The sequence below is a fragment of the Numida meleagris genome, chromosome 5 (genome assembly GCF_002078875.1).
Source record: "Numida meleagris isolate 19003 breed g44 Domestic line chromosome 5, NumMel1.0, whole genome shotgun sequence".
Taxonomy (NCBI): Eukaryota; Metazoa; Chordata; class Aves; order Galliformes; family Numididae; genus Numida; species Numida meleagris.
Genome location: NC_034413.1, coordinates 8,905,126 through 8,930,214, shown reverse-complemented (window position 1 = coordinate 8,930,214; position 25,089 = coordinate 8,905,126). Strand labels below are relative to the sequence as shown.

Here is a 25,089-nt window from a genome sequence, read left to right as displayed (position 1 = left end):
GAGCCAGTGACGCCATTTCCGGTGAAAATTTGTTCCTCCCTTCCCTTTTCCCAACAAGATGAAGTACACAAACTGAAGCTCAGGTTAAAAGTTCAGCCTACGCTGAGGGAACCTGCACTGTGATGAGAACAGACTTACCCCGAGGTAAGTCTCTAACCCCTCATTGCATGAAAGGCTGAATAGTAGGGCAGCACTTGACATTTGGAGGTGGAAAAATCGTGATGATCTTGAAGGTCTTTTGGAAAGATGATTCTATGATTTCACCTGAAGTTCTAATGTGCTTAAATAGCAGTGAAAAGCTTTTGAGAGGAAAAGGTTGCTCCTCTTCTCTCTATTTTTTTCCTTAAAGTACAGTTTTGTCTCCCTATTATTCTCACTATTCCCACTCAAGTCTTTTCTCCTTGACTTGGAAACGGACCAGGAACATAGCTCACAAAATGTTGTTTAACTTAAAAATCATTTAACTTGCTTAAACCTTGTTTAATTTTTATTTTTTTAATGTATGTGCAAAATTTACTAGAAAGCCAGAAGGTTTAAAAGGTTTTTAAAAAGGCTAAAGGTTTAAAAATATGTACCTAATTTGGGCCATGGTATTTTGGGTATACAAACACAGCTCAAATTTTAATGTCTGCCTATGAATACTGGACATAATTTCAGCAACTGGAAACTCTGCAGTTTGGAATGCATTAATCTCAAATTTTAACAATGGGAAAAGACTTATTAGCTTTCCGTTTAGATATGTGGCTTCAAACTTAGAAGAAATTAAGCAAAAGACTCAACAGTGGAAGGATGTCAGTATCTTCTACTGAGAAAATATTTGAGTATCATGCTCAGAGATGTCCATCGCAGTAATCTGGGAGCTCAGAGGGAAAAGAAACGTGTCAGAGGAGACAGAGCTCCCACATGAATTCCTCCTGGCTCCTGAGAAGAATAGCTTCCTCCCAGATGCGTCCCTCCAGAAAAGCTTGTAAAAGGAACACAATATGTCAGTATATACTTCTAAGCAGCAGTCAAACTGCATCTTGCCAAGGGTGATGGATGCAGACAGGCCAGCTACTAGGCAAAACCTTCTCCCATTGCAGCACTTCCCACTGAGACTGGGAAGCCATTGGTCCAAGCATCATGCTCAAGTAAAAGAACCTGAAATCACAGGACTGGGAAAAAAGCAAACCACAGGAAGTCATAGTCCACCTCAGCTGCTTCTGGACAACCGGGCCTAAAAGGGCTGAAATATTTGCTTGTTGAGCCTGACAGATGACGGCACTAAGAGACTTCTTTGCATCACAGACACAATCAGCATAAACAAAAGCCAGGATAAAATTTCTTCCTTGCTACTGAAGGGTACACCTCAACGTGAGACACATGCCTCTTATTCCTCTTTTTATTCTGCTGGTTCAGCTTCTTTGCCTGTCACCAGATTTTAAACAAATAATCCTAATTAACCAAGGATTTTGGAACCAATCAGAGCAGCTAAGGAAGTTCCAAATGCCCAAACAACCTAGGTAAACACCTCTGGGTACCAGCAAATGGTCCAGGAGAAGCAGTAGGTGGCTGCCCTCTGTGTTGCTCAGGGTACCAGCTGTGTACTGCAGAAGGGAGCTACCAACAGCTGCTTCAAACACCTACTGACATTTTTTTTCTGCCTATATCATTTTTCTGACCTTCAAACTTTTACACAATCAAGAGCTCACACGTAGTGTGACAAAGGTCACAAAACTACTACAGCCAGCATACATTTACTTTCCATTCTCCTGCATTCTGCTTATTCTGTACTTTCCTCCTCTTTCTGTATTTTTTTTCCCCTCTTTTTAATAAGGTTCTTAGCACTGCCTGTCTTACTTACTGTCATGACTTACTGGTTATGACAATCTTATTTTATCTTGATTCATGTGAGATAGCCCACATGGTCTAAAACAGAATATGTAACACAAATAATATACAACCAAGCTTCCCTGGAATAGGCAGCAGAAAAAACATGGGCATCTGGCCCAGTTAAAGTCTGAAATCTTCTAAGAAAAGTTTTCAAGAAAAGTCAACTGTTCCAATTGCAGTGTAAATGCCACAGATGTACATTAGGGCATGTCACACGCTCATACCTTGTACACTGATTAATCAGGTAGACAAGGTCATTTACTCACCCATTCCAAACCCTTACTAAACATGACCCAGGGGTTACAACTCTGCCATAGGAAGTACTGATTGCCTTAGTTTGAATATCACTACCTTTTTTTTTTTTCCCTTGATGAACTTCCCTAAACAGCAATACACACCTATTTTTATTCAAGCAAACTACTTTTTCAAGATCAATAGCTTCAACTGACACAAAATTGAATCTATTATTCACCTGTAAAATAGTGAAAAAACCCCATGTGCTATTGAAACAACCTCAATTATTATCCCTAAATTCCTGAACCTCCTTTTAGGCAACAAAGTACAAGTACCTTCGTCAGGAATAAGCACTTTCAAAAAAAGGGAGGCTTAATTAAAATTTGCTTTAAGCACACTTTAAAGCAATGTCTCCTTTTGTGATCTTGCACAATGAGGATCTGAAAAACCTTCTAAAATGTAGCTCCAGTGATCTGTTTCAACAGATTTCTAAAGAAATACATGATTACCTTGGAAATTAAAGGCTAAGCCAATACCAGATGGCAGTGGTCAATGCACCAAGCTGCTGGAGTTCAAGGAGTGTTTGGACAATGCTCTCAGATGTAGGTTTTGAATTTTGGGTGGTCCTCTGCAGAGCCAGGAGTTGGACTCAATCCAGAGCTGTTGGAGCAGGTCCAGAGGAGGGACAAAAAGATGATCAGAGGGCTGGAGCACCTCTCCAATGAAGAAAGTCTGAGTGAGTGGGCTTGGTCAGCCTGGAGAAGAGAAGGCACCAGGGAGACCTCACTGCAGCCTTCCAGTACTTGAAGGGAGCTTACAAGCAGGGGGAGGACTGACTCTTTACACAGTCTGATAGTAGCAGGACAAGGGGAGTGGCTTTAAACTAAAAGAGGGTAGATTTAGGATAAGTGTTAAGAAGAAATTTTTTACTCTAAGTGTAGTGAGGTGCTGGAATAGGCTGCCCAGAGAAGCTGTGAATGCCCCACCTCTGGAGGCATTTGAGGACAGACTGGATGTGATCCTGGGCAGTCTGATCTGGTGGGTGGCAGCCCTGCTCATGGAAGGGGGGGTTGAATCTACATGATCTTTAAGGTCTCCTCCAACCTGAGCCATTCTGTGATTCTATCTATGTTTCTCAGTGGCCCAACTCAGGATATTCTATGATTCTATGGAATCTTCATGCCTATCTATACCTTATTTGATTCAATAAATTACAGTACAGTGATTATACCTAGAGGCATTCCAAGTGGTCTTTAAACTTTCCTCATCTAAATAATTTACATCAGATATTTCGCCCTTTGAATCTGTGGACTAATAATGTTCAAAGTCTAAAGTCACTAAGCTTCTTTATGCTACTTCAGTCACTCAGCAAAGTCTCTGTTCTTAAACTGTCATGCCTGCTTCTCTTGCTCACGTTTTATCCTGGCAGTAGGGGAGGTTAAATGCAGCAATTTTTAGAGGTAAATTATTAGGCAAAGTAACAGAGCCAAACTATGATAAGAGCTGAAAAAATGAATCTGAAATTTCATTTCTTGGATTACATCTCTAGATTTGATTTACAGGTTTAAAGAAATTGATGCAGATGCTAAGGTCTAGGTGGACATAAACCTGTGTTGAGCTTCAAAATATCATCAGAGCCTCAGCTGCAATAGGTGATTCTCATTTTCATCAGGAGTTAATACCAGGAAATCTTCAGCGATCACTGCCAGCTGGATCTGAGCTCATCTATATCCACTGTGTTTGCCCACTTTATGTTTGAGCAGTCTCCATTATATCGTTAACCTTTAAAGGAAGAAAAGACCTGATAATTTTATCTGTCCACAGACTTGCATCACAGCCTCGCTGTCCCAACCATTCAGCCAGGCAGAATGTATGCAGGATGATCTCTGGAGTTAACATGCAATATACAGCATTTAGTGCTTTTGAGATAGGAACGGTATTACTGTGCTGGAGATGATGCAGAGATAGGTTTCCTTCCTTTTTCCATCTATGATTCTCATTAAATGGAATAAAAGTGATTGATACAAAATTTTTTTCAGGTCTAAGCTAAGAAGAGTTAGTTTTTTAGTACAAATTTTAATACCAAATAGAAAAATGTGGAATTCTCAGAGTCTGCAAGTCAAGATATAAATCCAGTGGTTTCAGTTCCTACATAATGACTCAGTCCAATTTATACTTCTGCATATTTCTTTAACATCTACAGTTATTGTAAGCCTGACTGGTCTGCCTTTAAAACCATTGACAGTCTCTAGGATATGCCACTGGAACTCTGCATGAAGAGAAGAGAGTGCAAGACTCACAGCAACATGAAAATCACAAATTCAATGAGATCCTTCACAGTCACACAGCAGCAGTACTAGAAAATAAAATGAGTCTGTGGCTGATCTTGGGCACCAGAGTAACTGTAAATCTTCAGACATGGGCAGTCATTAATTCATTATGTATCCATCCCTTTTACACAGAACATTTAAATGGTAAGAATTACTTTTAAAATACTGTCACCAAACTTTACTAACGTCAGGGGCATTGTTTAGGCTGAAGGGTTAGAGTTTGTTTCATGTTTATCACTTGATAGACTATTGCACTTGAGTAGATTTCACAAGACCAATAAAGAAAAGGTTTCTTATATATTACCTGGAAGAGTGACTAAGCTCCAGCTTTGTGTAGTAATGACCTTTAGCTCCACTCTTTACAGCTTGGACTGGTTGCACAACCTCAGCAAGAATCACTTTTAATCAGCATTCAGGGATACTTTGTGGTAACCATAATCTTGCAAATCCCACTGTCAGTAGCATAGCTGTAAGCAAGCTGGCAGACACACTCCTTGCAAATTTTTATTCCCTTTTGGCACATGTTCTTCATCACTCAAGTGTCAAGTTTGCACAAAGGGTAAACAATTAAACTGCTTGTGTGATATCCAAAAGAAATGTTAATGTGACTAGTCAGACTTCAGATAAGCAGAGAAAATGAATCCAAACCAAGGAAGCAAAGTATTAAGCTTTCTGCCACCTATAAAAGTTAGCCAAAGAAAATTTAGATTGTTATGTACTTAAAAAAACACACTAAATGCAGACACTTCTATCTGTCAAAAATTACTAATTTTGAATAAATATTTTGAATCACACTGTGCTCAAAGATTGCCATTTAAACCGGAAAACTATTTTTCAAGAAATTCTTAACTTGATACCATTCACGTGATCCTTGTTGGTCTGTAAAGAATTCTTCCTGTCATTTGTCATCTGTTTTCTTCAGAATAGTCTTGAGTGGAGAAATTACCAATATTTTCATGAATGGAAAGCTGAGTGATTTTTTCCAGCTATTAACAAAATAGCTTTTGTCAATTCTGACTAGATCTACCATGAGCTCCTCCTTTTCAAAACTGGGACATAGGTGATATTTCCTCAACCACTGTAGCCTCTCTTATGTCATTGCTCGTGTGTTCTAGTCACTGAGATCACAAACTAAGGCATCACTCATTCAGAAACAACAGGGAACACAAATAACGTATACAGAAAGTTTGCAATACAGAACATAAATCTGTGTGTTTGCTAGGGCATGGGAACACGTTTTCTCACACCTGCTTTCAAAACAAACAGAAAAAAAGCGCCTACCACCATTAACAACTCAGCAAGGCATTTACTCAAGAGCCCAACCTATCCAACTCAGAGATGAAAAATTCATTGCTCAGAAATGCCTATGACTCCCAGCAATTTTTTAACAGTAAAGCATTAGTTGGCATTCTTCAGTAATAAACTTTATGGGTAAAAGGTAACGAAACACTACAACTTACATTAATTTGCTGTTAAAAAAGAGGTAAAAAGCCACATTATGCCCCAGGAAGAAAAAAGTTACAGCCTAACACAGTTAGCTTACATACTTGGCTTTTGTTCCATCCTCAGGTCTCCTTGCTATGCTTCCATCATGCATCTGTACATAAGTTGGGATGCATCTAGAGCCAGAAACTCAGTTGGTGTCAGCAATTCTAGCCCTTTTAAGACAGTGAGATAATACCCACTTACACTTAATAGGGACCTACCCAACTAATCTTTTTTTCTTTTTCTTTTTTTTAAAGATCTATTGCGTACTTGATACAGAATTAAATCAATTGCTTTGTTTCCCTCATTCAAGAGGCACCACAGACCAGAGCCAAGAGACCTGAACACCTGTACTGTCTCTTTACACCACGCTTGGAACAGTTCCACTCATTCTTTTATCCTTGCCAAACAGTCATTTTCTGAAAACTTAGAGGATATTGCAGTTCAGAGGGCCTAGGAGGATAACTAGTGCAGCACTAATGGGAGCCTGGTTCCAGTACTCCTGGCACAGGTGCTTCCACTTCTCCTAATGTATACTGATATGGGCAGGTTCCCCACCCCAGTCAAGAATACTTGGGTTCTCAAGTAAAAAGTATTAACGTGATATAATCCAAACATTATGCAGGAGTTAAATTCCAGGTCCAGTCAAACCAGACCTAAATCAAGAAAAGCTTTGTGATCTTGACCAGTCCTGACAGTGTTAAACATGCACTGAAAGAACTTTGGAATTTTTAGCTTTGGGCCTTAGATCCTGAGCTGCAAACCTCTTCCAAAGGTCACAGCCTCAGGAAGTGAAGCCAAGAAGCTTCACCTGGCTGCTCAGTGCACATCAAAGCCCATTTCTCATCAGCATTAAGCACAGCAGCTTTTATAGAAGGAGGGAGACAATAAATAAATAAATAAATAAATACAAATGGTTGAATCAGTGTAAATCTCTGTCAAAGTAGGTTTAGCCTAGTATCATGGTATCAAACTGCCCTTGTTAGTTCAGCAAGCAAATACTATTTGCGTGTCTTTAGAAGCAAAGATGTAGAATGGTAAGATAACTAGTCCCCTATGCATCGTAACTGCACTCAGAGCTCCTGCCATAAGGGAACATGGTATTTCATGAAACACTTAAGCAGCAAGGGAAACCCATTCCTCAGCAGTCAGACGTGCTAGAGGAGAGGCACCTCCACAAAGCAACAGGGAAAAATATGCGGATATGTTTGCAAGTTCCACATGCAATCTAAGAGGCAGTTTGTCTCTGCAAAATGACACTTATTCTGTGCCCCATGCGTACTCACAATCAATGAGAGCCCTATTAAAAAGCCAAGCGTGCACCTCTCGCAGCGCTGGGGTTTGCTTTCACAGTGCGCTGCCCTCTTCAAAAGCTGTTGCGCAAGAGCTGTATGTTTAACATTTGTAACCAGCCAAAATTGCTCTTTATATTTGATCAGGAATAATTTTTACCTTTGAACCTGTTGCAACGCAGGTTCAAGGGTTACCTGGGTGCAGTGTTGCCTGCTTATTAAAGCCACACGCCGATGATTCGGGGCTCAGTCCTGCCGCGGGAGCTGGGGAAGTGCCAACCCTTGAACACCCCCTTGGAGTTGTAAAGCAGTGAAGCAAATAAGCTGTGCTGGCCCCTCCTTTACGTGGACAGAAGGTAAGCAAATCTCTTTTGCCTACATTTTCCAAACTACTGGGCTTCCTGCTTCTGCAGAGAAGTACAGCAAGTGGGAGAACAGCCTTAATTTGCTGCAGTGCTCGGATCCAAGTGCACTGTTCTCATCACACTGTGTGCTGTTAAAGGCAACAGCTGAGGAGTTGGCTGCCTGTTATGGAAGAAGCAAGTCTGGGCTCACGGAGGCATACAAAGAAATCACAGCCATAATAAAAACCCAAGTGAAAGCAGCCACCTGAACACTCCCTGTTGCTATAGATTGGAACTGGAAACCTGACCTCCATCCAGGCTGAGGCCATTTCCTTATCAGTTTGCTAGTTTTGACTACTTAAAGATGCAGTGCACAGAGTAGCAGTGCCAGGCTCCCATTCAGATTCAAGGTGAAAACAGAGTTCCAGAAAATGAGCCATCATTTGGTTCCACAGCACCAGAGGCAGGTTTTGGAGTTCAGAAAAATATTGCTATACACTAGATTAATAGACACACAAGCTTATTGGCCATATTTAGTACAACAGGACCTTAATACCTAACTAAAATCACAGAAGCTGGCTATAATGCCTTCTTTTTTAATTATGAAATATTTTTAAAGCACAGTTTTCAGAGCTATACAGACAGAGACTTCTCCAAGCTCTTCCTAGTGCATAGATCCACAGCTGTAACAGAGGAGGGGATGGCAGAGAGATTAACCAGAAATGAAGCTGCAAGTGAGACCTGCCAAAATGTGTGCTACTCTTCCAAGCCATAGCCCATCATCCTGCTCATAGTGCCTCCTCTGAGGAACCCACTGAGATTATTGATGTCCTTGTGCATTTTCTTTGTTTACAAAAGCCAGAAAAAAATGTAGCAGAGCAATAAAGAGCTATTAATTTTATAGCATTAAGAAAACTGAAATTCAAAAACCCTTCCAGTAAAGTGAGCCCGCATTTCGCACAGACTCACACTATCAAGATCCAAGTCTTGAAGTGACAACAGAGGAAATTATGCACAGAACTAATGCTTCCTCTTCATTTATTTACATCCTTTTCTATTTGTTGTAGGTGGATGGGATATTTGGGCATGTTTGGGCAGCTGATGCTCATATTGTGCCACGACCTTATGGTTTGTTCTAAAAGTTCATCGTATCCTTCCTTTTGCGACAGTGACAATATAAAGCAAAATATTAAACTGTCAATACATACTCTACCTACTGCACACCTTAATTTACTGGTGGATATGAAAGATGCAGGCATAAATTTTATATATGTGTACAAAGAAAAGCAAAGGGTGAGTTGCTCATGACTCTGCTCTGCTTCTTCTTTTGGCGAAGAATTACTACCGAGAAATGGATTTGTGCCTCCTTTAAAATGCTGGGGTTTATTCTAATTGTTTGAGGCAATATCAAAAATAAAATGCCTCAAAATTCTCAGTTCATTTCTTATGTGTACTGTGGAAAGAGCATCAGCTATACTTCAATTTACGAGTATTAAATAGCTTCTCTTCAGTGATTGCTTCTATCTTTCACAAAAGCTTCTGAGGGCATGTCCTCTTGCACCCCAAAGTCAGGGCACCTGAGTGAAATGCACAACACTGCCACCCAACAGGCAGAGGAAATTCACTACATTTTCCTCTTCCTCCTGGAAAAGAAACAGCCTAAAGCCAGATTTCTGAAGAGGGGAACTCCTCAGAGAAGCACTCAAAGGAGTTATTGCAGGTAGCTGGGCTGGAAGCCTTACTTCCCTTCCCTTCTGTGTAAGAACGTCGCCTTTCTCTAGGTGTAAGAGCACCCTGACTGGCACTATTAGAGCTGAAGGTCACAGCTTAACTTCTATGCCACCGGAGCAGCTCTGGAGAGACTGAGTCAAATGGAGAGGAATTCCATGCAGAACAAGCTGTTTCTTTTTCATCTTCATTCAAAGCTCATGGCAAAATCAGTAATTTAATCCTCAGCTTCCCTAAAGGCCTATCTGCATTGCTAAATAATGCCACAATTACAGTGTAAGCTAGCTTTACCCAATTAATGTATAGTTTACAGCAGGAATGAAAAAAAAAGAAATTAGTAGAGGCTTTATGCTTCGGCAAGCAAAGGTCCAGGACAAGTTGCCCCCTTTTAGTAAGGATACGCTATGTTACTCCATTTTAGCTATAGTTTATTCTATCAAGGTACATTATCCTGAAGTCATACAGTACAGAAAAGCTTTCAGATGGGCAAACTGATAAGCATGAAACCGTTTCCAAGATCTGAGGTCAAGGCATTAAAGAGAACATGTAGGTGAAGTTTCTGCCTTCCCAGCTCTCAAAGCCTGTTGCAAAATTTGAGCGATATCAGCTGAGCACAGGAGAGAAAAACAGAAACAGCAGCAGCAGCCAAGTGTAGGTAGAAAGAAAATCCCCATTGGAGCAGGAAGAAAACTAGAGTTTGAAGCATGATTCACTGTGAACTTGTGCAAAGAATTGCACGTATTGGACTATAGCACAGCAGAAAGAACTTTAGAAAGACAAGGCAGCTGCTAGGGGAAAAAAAGAGAAGAAAACAGGATCCAGCCTACCAACAAGTGTTACAACAGTAGGTGAGAAATACTGTACTCAAAGCATTTTGTTACCAGTACAGCTGCAAACCTCAGCTCACTTTAACTTGCATTACAGCTATAGAGAGAAAATCCCTAATACTGAAAGTGCAGCTTAATACATAGAGGAAAAAAAAGAGCAACTAGATTATAAATGGTAAATTACAAATATCATATTTTTCATCAGCTTCTTCAGAAACATCAGCCTTCTTGCCTCACCAAACCAAAACCAAAACCATTACCAGCCCTTCGCTGCAAATTCTTTTCTAACCACTTCACTTCCTCCCTTTGTTCCCAGCATGCTTTTCTGTTCGTTGATTTATTTAAACCGGGGAGAGGGAACTAGCTCTAGCTTTAACATGAATGCTGTCTAATTGTTTTTGTTTTGCTATCATGCTCATAAGGCTTCCTTTTACTTAAGGAAAAGAGGTTGGCTTCCTGCCCCGTCAACAAAATGGTACGTGCTTTTGATTGCTGCTTTTCTTCTCTGTGCTTGCTCTGAAATGCAAAGCATTAAAGATCCACTTTTGTTTCACTGCTCATGGCCCTGCTGGTGGTTGCTCACAGACGTTTTACTATTACCCACGTGAAAATGCAGTGCTCGGTTCTGGGGTTCAAGGTAATGTGTTTATCAGGAACCTGCTAGGAAAGGTCCAGTAGCACGCTGTCGGCACAATGCTAATCTTAAGCTTAGTTAAGTTCAGATGTATGTTTGTTCTTTGCTCTTGGTGATACAACTGCTGTAATAATAAGTTGTCATAAAAAAACATCAATATGTAAAAATTCTTACTGCTGGCTGTACTCCGTGTGACTCTGTAAGCTGCTAAATGATCATGTTCTGGTTTTCTTTGGGCTCTGGGGGATTTCTAAGTTGGGCTTTTGGTCTTGATCTTTCAACCATGATCATTTCATGTCTGGAGATAATTTCCCATTAATGTAATGCTGATACAAGTGTATTTTGTGAGGATATTGTGCTATATTATGTAGTAGGACAAGCAGTAACAAAACTCATTATGTTAACTATGTTTACAATTCTTCAGAACTTCAGAGGGCTGAATATGTTCTGTCTTTCTGTGTGGCCACTATGCCTTCTGGATAGGGAGTTTTCAAGGAGAAAACTTGATATAAAATGAAAACAAAAGCTTGACTTTTGAAGTTATCTGACAAAGCAGCATCGTGGTGTCATTACACTCCTGATGAAGGGACAGAATTCTCAGACACAGTAAATTTTTTTATAATAATGGACTTTCTATTTTAGTATACGGAAAGCCTGAGGTCAATAGGTTTCACGAGGAAGGCTCAGAAATAGGCCGTAACACATAGTCTGAGTGCTGTACTTCCTGAAAGTACATTACTGAGGCCTGCAGCCTCGTGCTTTCCCAGCCGCTAGCAGAGCGCTTCTCAGGCAACCAGAGGGCACTTGAACTGCTTGGCTCCAACTTTTGTAGGACATACTCCGAAAGCCAAGCTTCCCTAAAGTGAGATTTCTGGATTCTGCTTTAGACATGTCTGTCTGCCTCTAAACAGGGTTCTGAGAAAAGCTGCGGCTGTTAACTCTGGAATTTTATTTCTCTTTACACAACTGAGTCGGCAATATAATTTGTCCTCAAAGTCTCACATCTCCCAGGGCATTAGATTAGTAAGTTATGTGGTTTGTAGATGGCTCTGCTCAGCAGTTGCTGCTGAGGTCTTGCACGTAAGCTTCTTTCTGGATGCTAAGTCCTGCAGAACACACACTTCTCCTTGTTGAGCTGAAAGAAGATGGGACATCAAGCTTCCAAGTATGAACCGGCACTAGCTCACATTTGCAGACAAGGCAAGAGCTGCACTATGGGCAAGCAAATGTCAGGAGTGAGCTAATGGTGGTTAACTAAGTAGAGACCCCAGACCAGTCAGCTCGACTCTATTTCTGCTTGGAAAGAGTCATTACATTACCTTACGAACGCTGATCTCATGATTACCTCAAAAGCATATGTAAAGTATTTCTTAGGCAAACTTAAGACAAATATAATCCTAGAAGATCACACAGGCAGTGCCTGACCTTTGCCTCTAGAATGGCACAAGGACCAGAGGTCTGTTGCCTGTAAAGAACTCCTGTGAGATAGAAGACAGATTTTCTTTCTTCACACTTCTGTGCTTGAAACCAAAGAGTTAGTTGCTTTCTGATGCCTGCTGCCTTGGAGAGAATAGAGAAAAACGCTCCTTCATTCCTTCCAGCTAATGAAGGAATTGCCCTGGAGATTACGGGGGATTTGGAAAGTGGGGTACAGTAGAAATGAGAACATGCAGTCCTGAACTCAAGACTGGACTTACTGTAATCTCTTCTGATAAAAAAGAGGGGTGGGGAAAGCCTAAGCCTCTGCACTCCTGATCCCAGTGCACCTTATCCCTGACCATTGATCAGGTCAGACAATCGAAGTACACTTTAACTGTCTCGCCTCCTGTTGCACAAGAGGACTAACAGAGGTGATTTGAGACATCCTATGCATTTTCTGGTCACAGGGCTAAGTCCCTCAAAGCTCAGGGTTTTCAAGCACTCCATCCTCTCTGCATGGTTAAGAAAGCAGTTAGTGCTCAGACTCACAGAAATGCTGTGGCACTGTTACATACTACACTGATAACGCTTTCAGTCATATAGCTTTCTGTATAGACCAGGTGTCATCTATGTATAGAGTACCCAGATTTGTGGGTTGAATCCTGGTTGTAGTTGCTCCATGGCATGGACCTAGGGTAGAGCTCTTTTATTTCCATGGTCAGGAGACTCATGAAGAAAAAAGGTTTCTGTCCTCTCTGCTGGCTGGCTCTTCTGCAGTCAGGGCAGCAGGATTAATTGCCTTCTGGACGATGCCAGAAGTAGCTAGCTAGCAGTGCTTTGGATCTCACAGGTATTTATAGTATAAACTCTAGGCATAGAAGACATTGGCCGGGTTCTAGATGTTGAGACAAATTTGCTGATGATCTCTTGCCACAGCTTGAATAACACATCCTATGTACTTTGACAGAAGTGGCTAAAGCCAACCTGAGGAAACACAGTTGGAAAGTAAAAGCAAAACATTGTTACTACTCCCATTCATAAAGTAAGGTCATTGAAAATAGTCTTTCAGGTAAAAAAAGCTTTGTGTGTGTGTAATGTAAAGATCTAGGTATGTGTGCTTTTTGACAAAACAGTGATTTCAGTGGTTTTAAAGCATGTTAAGTTTTGACTCTTGCATATATAGCTTCAGTATTGTAAGCAGACTAGTGATAATGGTTACTAGAAACACTAATTAGAAGCAAATGAATGTATTTCCCAGACTTTGGAGATTAGATCTTTAAATTAAAAATTGTTTTGGTTTGTCTTGTAACTAGTCAAGGATGATTTCAGGGTGTTGGAATGCTGAGTAAGTTACACTGGGATAAGGCTACTGCCTGGTTTTCTGAGGGCAAAATCTTTCCTGCTTTTAGTCATCTTCAGGCTTCTCTCACACTTGATCAGGTTTTGTCCCTTCTTTGTGATCGCTGCTCCAAGCGTCTTTGTCCTTCTAGGCTCAGTTGTTCAGTCACTTGGCATAAACTGCTTTGCATGTGAGTCAAAGAAGAGATGAGAATACCATGACTGAAAGGTAGCCAATCTTTTATGATTTCTAGGAAATAGCCTATAAAGTACTGTTAAAATGAGCACATGAGAGGACAATTCAGTCATTCAAACAAGTACAGCTATGCAGGCATGTGGTCTTTTCAGTTGCCTGCACGTAGATCTATTCTTATTGCTGGTTGAAAGAACTTCATGCCCAGGGAAGAGACATCTGAAATACACTGAGTTAAATCTTGTTTTGGCCCATCTAAAGATGGAAAAAGATGTCAAAAGTTGATTGCTATGAATGAAAATCCAGAGGAACTGGACATGAGTAATCTGGTATCCCTCTAAGAGGATGGGAGCATAGATATACCAAGGTTTAGTTTTGCCATCTTCCTATGAACTGAGCTTCCAGCATACAATGGTTCAAATGTGATTTGTTCTGCCACTGAGATCTAGGAATAGGCTCTGAGTTAAAGGAATAAAGTTTGTATATTGAACTTCTTTTCATGTTGAGCAGTGGAGATGCCTCCACGAAGCTGCCTCAGGTCTCATACTGTAACAAAAAAGGGGTTGACTCCCACCATAAACTACGTACTGTTTGATCACCTCCAGAAAGCTGTTTACTAACTGCTGCAGTATTGGGTTACAAGTCCAAATAATGAAGAGTTGTTGACTGCCAAATTCATCTTACCAAGTTATTACTCTTCCAAATAAGAGTTGAAACATAAAGACTTCTCGGTGTCTTGAAAAGAATTCTAACTTCATCAGCGGACCTGCTGTTTTAGAAGCTTATTTTTCACTATACTCAGTTGATAAAAGTCAAAGGAAGGGTGCAGAGATGTGCAAGATACTGTGCTGAAAAAAAATAGGACTGTACTTCCTAGGTGTGGTATGTCTGGTAGCCAGACGTGATAGTCAATGCAGAGTCATGAGGCAGCAGCTCCTGCCATCCTGCCATTCTTGCTGTAGCACCATTTTTGGAGGGCAGTCCTTTCAATGCCTGAGGTCAAGATCAGGAGTTTGATGTGCACACTGTAATTCAAAATAAGTCTGTCTAGGGAGTTGGTACATTTCAGGTGATGTGCTTTTGGTAGCTTGGATTCAACAAGCCTCCAAGGTATCCTTTCTTATCCAGATGTTGAGCTGCCAAAGCATGTGGTTGTCACCAGAGAACACGAGGAGTGTCAGTTAACACAATCACTGGAAACTGAGAGCTACAAAACCATAAATGTGATGCAGGTGATCTAGCCCTGCTCAGTCTGCATGTGGTGATCCAAATTCTGACATGGGGACCTGGCTGAATTTATTGACTGTTTGAAAAATACCTTCAACTTTCTCGGTTTCTTGAAAGGAAACCTGGAGCTCGCTGCTCCAGAATGCGTGGTAGTATTCCTGTACAGGAATTTAGTTAGTTGCTAGCTGGCATATTATCTACTGACTGGTTTTCCTCAATTATCCATGAAGGAATTGGAAGGGGTGCAGTTATTCACCTTGCAAGATATGATGTGTCATGTCCTGCATACCCATTTAGATACTAGGAAAGATAAGTTAGTGAGATCTGAGTTCATTTAGATCAAATGCATCCACTTGTGCTAGATTTGCATTGACTATTCAACCTGAAACGTATCAGAGCACTTTAGAAATTAAAATACTTGTTTCTAAGGGAGGAGCCTGAGAGAGATATCTCTTTGTATCTCTTGTGAGGAAATCCTGCATTCTCAGTTTTTGCTTCCCTGCCTGCCCTTGAAGGAAGAGATGCTGCAAGATGCAAGCAGCAAAACTGCTTCCGTGTCTCCCAGTAAGATTTCAGTTGCACCCCATGACTTCCAGGCCAGCAGTTTCAAGTACAGAAGTCCAGAGTTCAGAGTTGTGCAGTATCTCATGCAGAGCACGCTGACAGCATCAGAAACACTTCCCCAGCATAGACTGGATTTCTAGTAAGAGCAGCTGATCATGAAGACACTGCTTCACCTGCAGACTGCTACATGGTTTTACAACTGTGCATAGTTTAGCAATACCTCCTGCTGTTAGACTACTGTAGTCTTGAGGTGTTTTTCTTCCACTGTTCACATCTGAACAGTAGGCTTTTCTTTTTTTTTAATACTTAATTTAAGAGATATATACACTATATACACTAGTTTTCCCCAGGCAGATTTTTAATCTTGAAGAGGAAAAAGTTGACATCTGTTTCTCGCCTGTCTGACATCATTGGATTTCAGCTTTTTGTGGAGGTGGATGCAGAATGGATTAAGATTTACAGGGACAGGTGACTTGAGATCTCCTAAGAGGCTTAAAGCATTGCATAAGTATGCTTTATTATTGTACCAGGAGTCTGTAGGTGCAAACAGCTGAAATGATCTGTAGTATTGCTTAACAAAGTACTGATCTGTAGTATTGCTTAACTAAGTACTGAACTAACCCTGGCTTACAGGTAGTGAGCGCTTCAAACTCGTACCTACTAAACCTCGTTTGTTTCAGGTTCAACTCTGGCTGCACTGATCCAGCACAATGATCTGGATACTTCAAGTCTTATTCTCACCGCTCCCAACGCCAGCACTGTTTACTCTTATTGCATTTGGAGCTCTCCTCTTCCTCTGGGTGATAAGCAGGCCAAAGCCTGTTTTACCTCCTGTTGACTTGAACAAGCAGTCAGTGGGAATTGAGGTAATGCTTATTCTTGATGTGGGGATGGACTATTTCTGACAAACTTGCTCTAAATACCAGTCCATTTTGACTCTGGATATCAGTGGAAACTCTCCTTTCTGCTATACACAACCTTCTCTGCTGTGCAACTCAGCAGTATTGTGCAGAGAAGGGAAGTCTTATGATATACCAAAAGGAAGAAACAGAAACTCTTGCCAGCAGGGTTAGGTGTGCTTTTTACAAGGAGTCCTTAGCTGTCACTGACTTTTTTTTCCTGCACTATAAATGCTTTCCATCTGTTTCGAGGCTAATGCTAGACCAAGATGCCAGACTTCATGTCACTATGCAAGTGGTAGCACTTAATCTTAGTCAAGGTCTCTTTAATAATCTACAACTGAATATTAATCTGGGTAATCTAGAAAATTCCTCTGCAAGTAGTGTCTGAGTAGATCAAAACCAGGAAGGAAAATGAGACTTCCTGAACAATGCTATAGTATTCAAATGCTTTAAAGGGGACTGCTGCGATTGGCTGGAATGAATAGCATTGCATCTGCTCTGCACTAATTCATAACTCTACTCTGTTCCTAGGGAGGAGCGAGAAGAGCTGCACTCTTGACAGATAATAATCTAATATCTTATTATTTTGAAGATACTAAAACCTTGTATGAAGCTTTCCAGAGAGGACTGCATGCTTCTGGTAAGCTTTGCAGCTGCTAGTTGGTACTTAACATTTCATAAACTTAACCAATGTTAAGTTCATAAATAAAATGGTTCAAAGATTTTTTGTCTTGCCTCTTGCTAATAGTGATAATTAAGGCTAGCAAAAAATTTTCCTAAACTTCTGTGGGCTGGAGTGTCAAGTGACCATATTTCTCCCCCACTGTTATGGTAGTAGTATTAGTTGGCAGACTGGGCAGGAGCAAACATCAGAAGCTTAAGGCAGTAGAGTTCAGTGAAGACAGCAATACTAAGTGTGGGGTGGGGTAGGGAAGGAGGAGCAAAAAAATCCCTCTGCTCTGTCTTATGAAGCATTTATTTTTAGTGTAAAATTATTACTGCCTGCTCACAACAGGAATGAGTCCCTGTCTGTATGGCTTGAGGGGTTCCAGGCATGGAAATACATGATAGCTTGCAAGCTATTTCAAGCTCAGCTGGGTGAAATGGGAAAAGATCACCAGATCCTGGAAGTATTGCTTGTAAGGACGAAGCAAATAGTCTTACAACATTAGTTTGTGCAGAGTACTTAACAGTGGACACTGCACTCTTTAATGCTACATGCAGTTAAATGGATGTCTGAAAACAATGTCTGTTTACCACTGTTGTGTTGAACTGTTATGCAGCTTCAGTATTGAGCTTTACAGCTGCTTTTTTGAACTTTTTCATTAGGAAATGGCAACTGTTTAGGCTACAGAAAACCCAACCAACCTTATCAGTGGCTGACATACAAACAGGTGAGTGTTATACGTGAAGACAATCTAACTTGGAATACTGTCTTGTAGCACTAAAGCGGGGGGCAACTTTCTTACAGGTTTTGGACAGAGCTCAACATCTGGGATCAGGGCTTCTGCAGAAAGGATGTAAACCATCACCAGACCAGTTTATTGGCATTTTTGCTCAGAATAGGCCAGAGGTAAGCAAAAAAATAAGATTTATTTCTCAAAATATTCTCACATCCTGAGGAGAAAAGGGTCGGCTCAACTTGCTAGTTTCATAGCTTGGGACCACATGAGCAACAATTACAACTGGCTTTTCCCCTCCCAGTTCCCTTATTACTGACGGGGCACAAACTATGCCTGGCATGTAATAATAATCGCGACCCTTTGCTACTGTAAGAACTTCATAGACACACTCCTTATACAAACACCACTACTAATGTGTGTGCATGGGCTAGTTAAGCTGTATGAAATCTCCAGGTAATCTTGTTTTGTGAGCTGCTAGTATTCCTTAGCTTTGTTTTCTCTCTTTAGTGGATCATTTCTGAGTATGCCTGCTACACTTACTCAATGGTTGCTGTTCCACTCTATGACACTCTGGGGCCAGAGGCCATTCTGTATATTGTCAACAAAGGTAAATACTGACTTCAACTATTTTATAATAATGATTTCTCTAAGAAGCTTTGTTTTGGGAAGGCTGAAGAGCAGAGAATTTGATGCAAAAATTAGAGTAGCTTTAGACACTTTGTTTCTGTGAAGTCACCTTGTAGGGTATATGATTCAATACCTAGAAAAGGCAGTGGGTTTCCTCTGTCTCCTAGTGTTTTGTGTGCAAGTCCACAGAAGACCTTCTAGATTCTGTGGACCACACTGCAATCAGAGGGCTCATCAACTGTTGCTTGAAGTTTGGCAATCTTGAACTCCCACACTGTTTGCCAAACAGACAATGAGACAATGCAGACAGACTTGCATTCAAATTAAGACTAGATGCCTGTCTCTGATTTAAAAAATTCTAGGATGTAAAGAGCAGAAGGGTAGAGGTTAGCCTGAAGCTATCTGTTTAGTTCAACAGAAGTAGCAATTAGCATGCCATCATGAAAAGAAAACCTGGTATGAAGGAGCTTGCATACTTCTTCAAACTTTCTTTCCCTGATATGAGAGAAGATTGGGGTGGAGAGGAAATAAAAATCCACTGCTGTCACAACTAGCTAGGCTGCCACCTATTACCGGGATTTGCCAAGCAAAATCACTTCAACAGTTATACTGGTGAATCTTGCCAGCAGGTCTTGCTTGAAGACTACACAGCTGTGACTCAGTAGGTTAAGGGAGAATGAGCATGTTCAGACAAATCCAATTCCTCTGCTGTCTTAATGGTTTTGTAATTGCATAAAACTCTTGCACATGCAAGGAATTTGAGGCATTAACTTAAATTTGAGCTACCTCTTTCAAACTAGTCTGAAATTCCTGAGGAATTGTTTATTCTTTTCTGTAGCCGACATAGGCATAGTGATTTGCGACAAGCCGGAGAAGGCACAGGTCTTGCTTGAAAACTGTGAGCAAGGAAAGACCCCATGCCTGAAGACTATAATTCTTATGGATCTCTTTGATAAAGAGCTCAAGGACAGAGCAGCTAAAGTGGGAGTTGAAATTCTAGCACTACAGGAGGCTGAGGTAGGTGACTAAAGACTTCTGCTTGATCTTGCAGAGGAATACCTTGCCAGCTAGACATCTGGAACTTCTCTGGCAACAATGACACTTTAATGTAAGCACTATCCAGTTGTCACACCTGTATCTGAGGACTTGATGAGCAGTCATTTTGAAACTTGATACATGTAGCCAAAAACCATTAGTTCAAACCATTGACTGAAGTTGTGCCCCAGTGTTGTGGACACTCAGTATGCACTAACTTCCTTAGCGTATCTCACAAGTTTTATGAGAAGAGGCTGAGGGAACTGGAATTGTTTAGTCTGAAGAAGAGGAGGCTCAGGGGAGACATTAATACTTTCTACAGCTACCTGAAAGGAGGATGTGGCAAGGTGGGGGTTGGCCTCTTTGTGTAACTAGCGACAGGACTAGATGGAATGGCCTCAGGTTGTGCCAGGGGAGGTTCAGGTTGGATATTAGGAAAATTTCTTCCCCAGAAGAGAGTTCAGGTGCTGAAGCTAGCTGCCCAGGGTGGTGGTTGAGTCACTGTCCCTAGAGGTGTTCAGGAAACATTTAGATGTTGTACTAAGGGACATGGTTTAATGTGAAAGTATTGGTACAGGTGGATGGCTAAACTGGATGATCTTGGAGGTCTTTTCCAACCTTGGTGATTCTATGATTCTGTGGTGCAGTTGTAACAGGATTTATCAGGGTTCTAAGCTGGTAGTAGTGTCTAATTGAAACTTTATGTGCAAATTACTGGCTGCTTTTATACCCCAATACTAGGCTTAATTTCCAGATTTGAGGTGTAAATATGTAGTGTAAGCAATATGGACTGCATTAAATAAAATGAAAAAACTCCATTCAGGACTTACAAATCCCTTAAGTAGCTCTGATCACTTTCTACATGGTCAAATTCACGCTTTTCACAATCTCAGGAGTCAGCTTTTTCAAGTTATATGTACTAAATGCAAAAAGACCAACTTCTCTCACTGAATCAGTTCTTTTACTTGGACTCTTGAAGCTATTGCATTTGAAATCTAATGACCTATTCATGTATTATTGGTGCGCACCTTTTTGTTGCAATCTTAAGTTTTGTTTTCTCTAATATAGGAGCTGGGAAGAAACAACATCAGAAAACCAGTTGTAAGTATCTCTGTGGAACAGTTCTAAACTTGGGAAACTAGTCTCTGAAAAGACCTCAGGCCAGGCTGCTAGGAAAGGAGGTCGGCAGGATTTTTTGTATCTTGCCATGCTGTTTCCAAACAGAACTCCTGATTGATCCCCCTTTAGCCAGCATACAAAAATAGTGATTAGTAACATAATAATCCTTACACTGTTGACCTGATGTGGCTTTTTCCCTCTAGCCTCCTAGTCCTGAAGATCTTTGCATTGTGTGTTTTACCAGTGGAACAACAGGTAAGAGATTGCATGTTTACGCTTCCTTCTTAAAACTCTCCATGCCAAAAACACTAACTATCCAGTGCAAAAAATGAAATGCTAACATAAAGAAGTTAGAACCATATCAAGTCACTACTGCAGTTCTACTTAGGACATTGTCAGTACAAGTGCACAAAGACAAAGCTTCTTAGAGCTGAGGGAGGGGAGACTAACCAAATGTATTTTTCATAAGGTAGGACAACACATAAGATCTTAGCATTAAATAAAGAGCCTGGTTGTTCAACTATGTCTGTATTCTGATCCACAGTGTTATAGAAACATGTTGTTTCGGCACTCTGTGCTACTCCTAACTACTCTGGTGTTACAGCAGACATTCCTTTTATGTAATATCTACAGTTGAAAGTGCTCAGGATGAGGCATATTTGTGATTTCCTAAGACAGTGTATGCTGTGACTGAGCCTACTACCAAGATAGCTCGAAATGACTGAGCCAAGCAAGCTATAGGCAACTGACTGCAGGCGCAGTCAGACCCACCAGCTGACTTTGATTTCTCCAAAGGTAACCCAAAAGGTGCCATGCTGACACATGAAAATGTTGTTGCAAATGCTGCTGCCTTCCTTAGAACCATAGAGGTAAGCTATTGCTAACAGTCATCTCTAGGTTATGTGACTATTATGAAAATGGCTTTACTGTGGGCATTTTCTGCAAACTATTCATTCCCAGTAGACACATACTTTCCTAACTGCCCATGTTTCCAAGGCAGAATGGTATTGCAAACAAGTTGTTTTGACCTTAAGTAACTTTTGAGGAGTTCTTGAGCCAGATCTATATGCCAGGAGTACTAAAGTACTAAAAATAGTTTCCTGAAACATGAAATTAAACCTGATTTTGTATCCTGTCCTAGACTTCACATTAGTTAGCTGCAGATTTTGAAGAGATGATGAACTTGAGTTGCTTCAGTCTTTTAAAAGCATCTATTTCAAGTTATTCAAATTGGCCCAAACTTTATTCACTTTCTTCTCAAGCAGACATATGGAGTGTTGATGTGCTTCTTTTTCTTTCACCTGTAGGACACGGTTGAGTGTACAACTTCAGATGTCAGTATATCTTATCTTCCATTGGCTCACATGTTTGAGAGAGTTGTACAGGTAAGCAGACTGTGTACATGCTACTATGACTTTGTAGGATGTATAAACTTGTTGAAATTAACACTTGCTAGAAGTTATACTTAAATGGCTATGACATGTACTGGTCTCCAGGACAGTCTCTTAACCTCAATTCCCAACCCAGTAGTTAAAAATGAATGTCTTGTCCTAATCTTTGTCAAATTCTTCTGTTGCCTTGTATTTACATTACTAGAGATGTCAAAAGATATCAACATAGAACAGCTGTTACAAATGTGTAGAAGCTTGTATTAATAGTCTTCAACCATAATGTGAAATCTTGTTTTGTTATGATCATGGACTACAAATCAAAGTTGCATGCCAGTATTTGATCAGTGCTTCTGAGCATCTATAAATCAAATTATAGTAAAAGCTATGACAGCTTTCTGTATTTCTTCAAGACCTATACTACTACTGGGCACTGGAAATCATGCGGCTTTCCACAGAAAATTTTTATGGCTGACAAAGCTACAAATTATCCTTGGCTTACATCTGGTCAATTTTCAGACTGTGATGTACAGCTGCGGAGCAAAAGTGGGCTTCTTCCAAGGAGACATCAAATTGCTAACAGATGACATGAAAACCTTGAAGCCAACAGTATTTCCAGTTGTGCCAAGGCTGCTCAATAGAATATATGACAAGGTATGTGAGAAACTTTTAGCTAGATTATCTTACTGTTCATTTATCAAAGGAAGTATACATGTTTAAATTCAAGTTGAATGCATCATAATATCACCACTAGGTTAATTACTCCTTAGCAGAAGAAACTCTTTAAAGACTCCTGAAGTAAAAGAACAGTTGTGACTGAGATAGGACTGTTGCTGTTCAGAGACAAAGATTATGCTTACTTTCAGAATGAATCCTCTAGAAGGATTGTTAGTCCTTGTTGTTGCTGAAGTATGACAGCACCAACACAAATTAGTATTGCCCCTTGGCTTACCTCCATGAGCATGGCAGAAATGAAAACAAATCTTAGAGCAACAAAGTAATGCACTGTGCCTCCTAATGAAGCAAGAACTGGAGGCATAGATATATGGACCTGAGAGTCACTGATACTTTTTCCTGCAGATCCAAAGTGGTGCAAATACACCAGTGAAAAAATTCCTGTTAAATTTTGCTACAACTATGAAGATGATTGAAGTAAAACAAGGCATAATTCGAAATGACAGCCTTTTGGATAAGATAGTCTTCAAAAAAGTTCAGGTAAGGTCTTCCAAGTGTAAGTAACCTGAGCAGTATAATACTGGGAGTTAGATCTGATGGCTTCTAATTCACTTGTAGGAAACCATGGGTGGAAGAGTGCGTATAATGGTAACAGGTGCAGCCCCTATATCTCCCTCTGTCCTGAAATTTCTCAGAACAGCATTGGGCTGTCAGGTAAGCTGTTTTTCCCTTGAAAACCTCTTTGATGGTCACTTAGACATAATCAGAGACAAACTGTGGTCTCGGTTTCTGCCTGGAGGGAGTGCTGTAAGGGTCCTCAGTATTTAAAGGCTGCTTGATTAGGGTTACCTGCAGAAGAAAACTTCAGGGCTAACTGACATCAAACAACAGCACTGCAAAAACATCCTCTAGGCTTCAGGAAGGGGAACAAGGCAGCAGAAATAGCAACATGCAGCATCTTCAGCAAGTCAGGCAGCTGCCTCTGAGCTTTGTGGCTTATCCTGACAGTGAACAAGCACATTTGGGAACAGAGTGCAGAGGATGAGGTGTTCAGAGGAAGATTAGGATGGCTGAACTTGAAGAACATCTACTCACAGCAGTAACATTAGGAAGTCTGAAATAGGATGACATTGTCTTAGCTTTCTTCTTTAGATGGAGACTTGCGCAAGGAATAGTTGAAACTGAGCTCATTCATATTGGGGGCTGGGTGTTCAAAGAATGTTTATGCTTGCTCACACAGGTCTTTGAAGCTTATGGCCAGACTGAATGTTCGGCTGGATGTACTTTCTCAATGCCTGGAGACTGGACTACAGGTATGGTAGTTGAGACTCGGAAACTCTTGCACAACTGTCAATAGAAACTGACACTGAAACTTTTAGTTCAATAACAAATGCATTCTGGATGCTAAACTTCAAAGTGATTCTTGGTAGCAACAATCACCCATATGCTTAATAGGAATTCTGTAAAGGCAAGCATGGCACATGGTTGGTACGATTGATTAGACCAATAAGTGGCTCTGAGCACTGAGACTTAGCTGCTACTTATCCTGCATTAAGTGTCTGAAAATGGCACTATAACAATGTTGTTGAACTTTTGGTATCAGTCCCCATTAAACAGTACTGGTTCTTACTAAATTAATGAATAGATCCACTAAGTATCTATTATCATTGAAGTCTTTCTTATGTAGGGGACACCTGAATTCTCCCAGATCATTTAAAGACCTAGTCTTTCAAGTTTTATATCATATAGACCCAACTGCAGAATATACAAATCCACAAACTGTAACTATCCTTGTTGTTTTTTTTTGTTGTTGTTGTTTTGGTTTTTTGTATTAGGCCATGTTGGACCCCCACTGGCTTGTAATATCATAAAACTAGATGACGTAGAAGAAATGAACTACTTCTCTTCAAACAATGAAGGCGAGGTAGGTACTATCTCCTGTTTGCATCAGAAAATACTGAAACATACGGTTTGGTTACTAACAATATCCTGTGCTTGTTGTAGGTCTGCATAAAAGGACCAAATGTGTTCAAGGGTTATCTGAAAGACCCTGAGAAGACTGCAGAAGCAATTGACAAAGATGGGTGGCTTCACACAGGAGATGTAGGGAAATGGATGCCAGTGAGTAATTGCTTAATACAAGCCACCCCTTGGAAGTAAATTCCTTATTAGTTTACAGTACTCTGCAATGTTGGACAAATGAATTCCAGAATAAAAGCCTTACAAGATACCTTGTTAGATATCCACCATGTTAACTCCAGGCAAAGCTTCAAAGACCAATCAGGTTACAAGACCTTGCATAATGCCTGCTAGGCCAGTAGTTAAGATGTCACTTGTAGAATAAAGTATCTTATTTTTTTGCCAGAGAAGAACAAGGAACTGACTAATCATGTCCTGAGCTATTTAGAGAAATCAGGCAGTGTCCTTTTATTCTGTAGAGAGCCAAAACAAGT

General features: G+C 40.5%; 1 protein-coding gene across 1 annotated transcript in view; it reads left to right on the top strand.

Moving 5' to 3' along the window:
• Window positions 11-25,089, top strand: part of ACSL5 (acyl-CoA synthetase long-chain family member 5) — a 28,615-nt gene continuing 3,536 nt past the window's right edge. Inside the window, exons 1-18 of the mRNA XM_021399466.1 lie at window positions 11-144; window positions 7,396-7,569; window positions 16,168-16,353; window positions 16,921-17,029; window positions 17,719-17,783; window positions 17,861-17,962; window positions 18,300-18,399; window positions 19,258-19,436; window positions 20,523-20,555; window positions 20,777-20,828; window positions 21,369-21,442; window positions 21,881-21,958; window positions 22,481-22,615; window positions 23,042-23,176; window positions 23,255-23,350; window positions 23,877-23,949; window positions 24,472-24,560; window positions 24,641-24,757. Coding sequence (XP_021255141.1) covers window positions 16,198-16,353; window positions 16,921-17,029; window positions 17,719-17,783; window positions 17,861-17,962; window positions 18,300-18,399; window positions 19,258-19,436; window positions 20,523-20,555; window positions 20,777-20,828; window positions 21,369-21,442; window positions 21,881-21,958; window positions 22,481-22,615; window positions 23,042-23,176; window positions 23,255-23,350; window positions 23,877-23,949; window positions 24,472-24,560; window positions 24,641-24,757 — 1,593 coding nt within the window. The 5' untranslated portion in view covers window positions 11-144; window positions 7,396-7,569; window positions 16,168-16,197. The remainder of the gene's footprint in view (window positions 145-7,395; window positions 7,570-16,167; window positions 16,354-16,920; window positions 17,030-17,718; window positions 17,784-17,860; window positions 17,963-18,299; window positions 18,400-19,257; window positions 19,437-20,522; window positions 20,556-20,776; window positions 20,829-21,368; window positions 21,443-21,880; window positions 21,959-22,480; window positions 22,616-23,041; window positions 23,177-23,254; window positions 23,351-23,876; window positions 23,950-24,471; window positions 24,561-24,640; window positions 24,758-25,089) is intronic.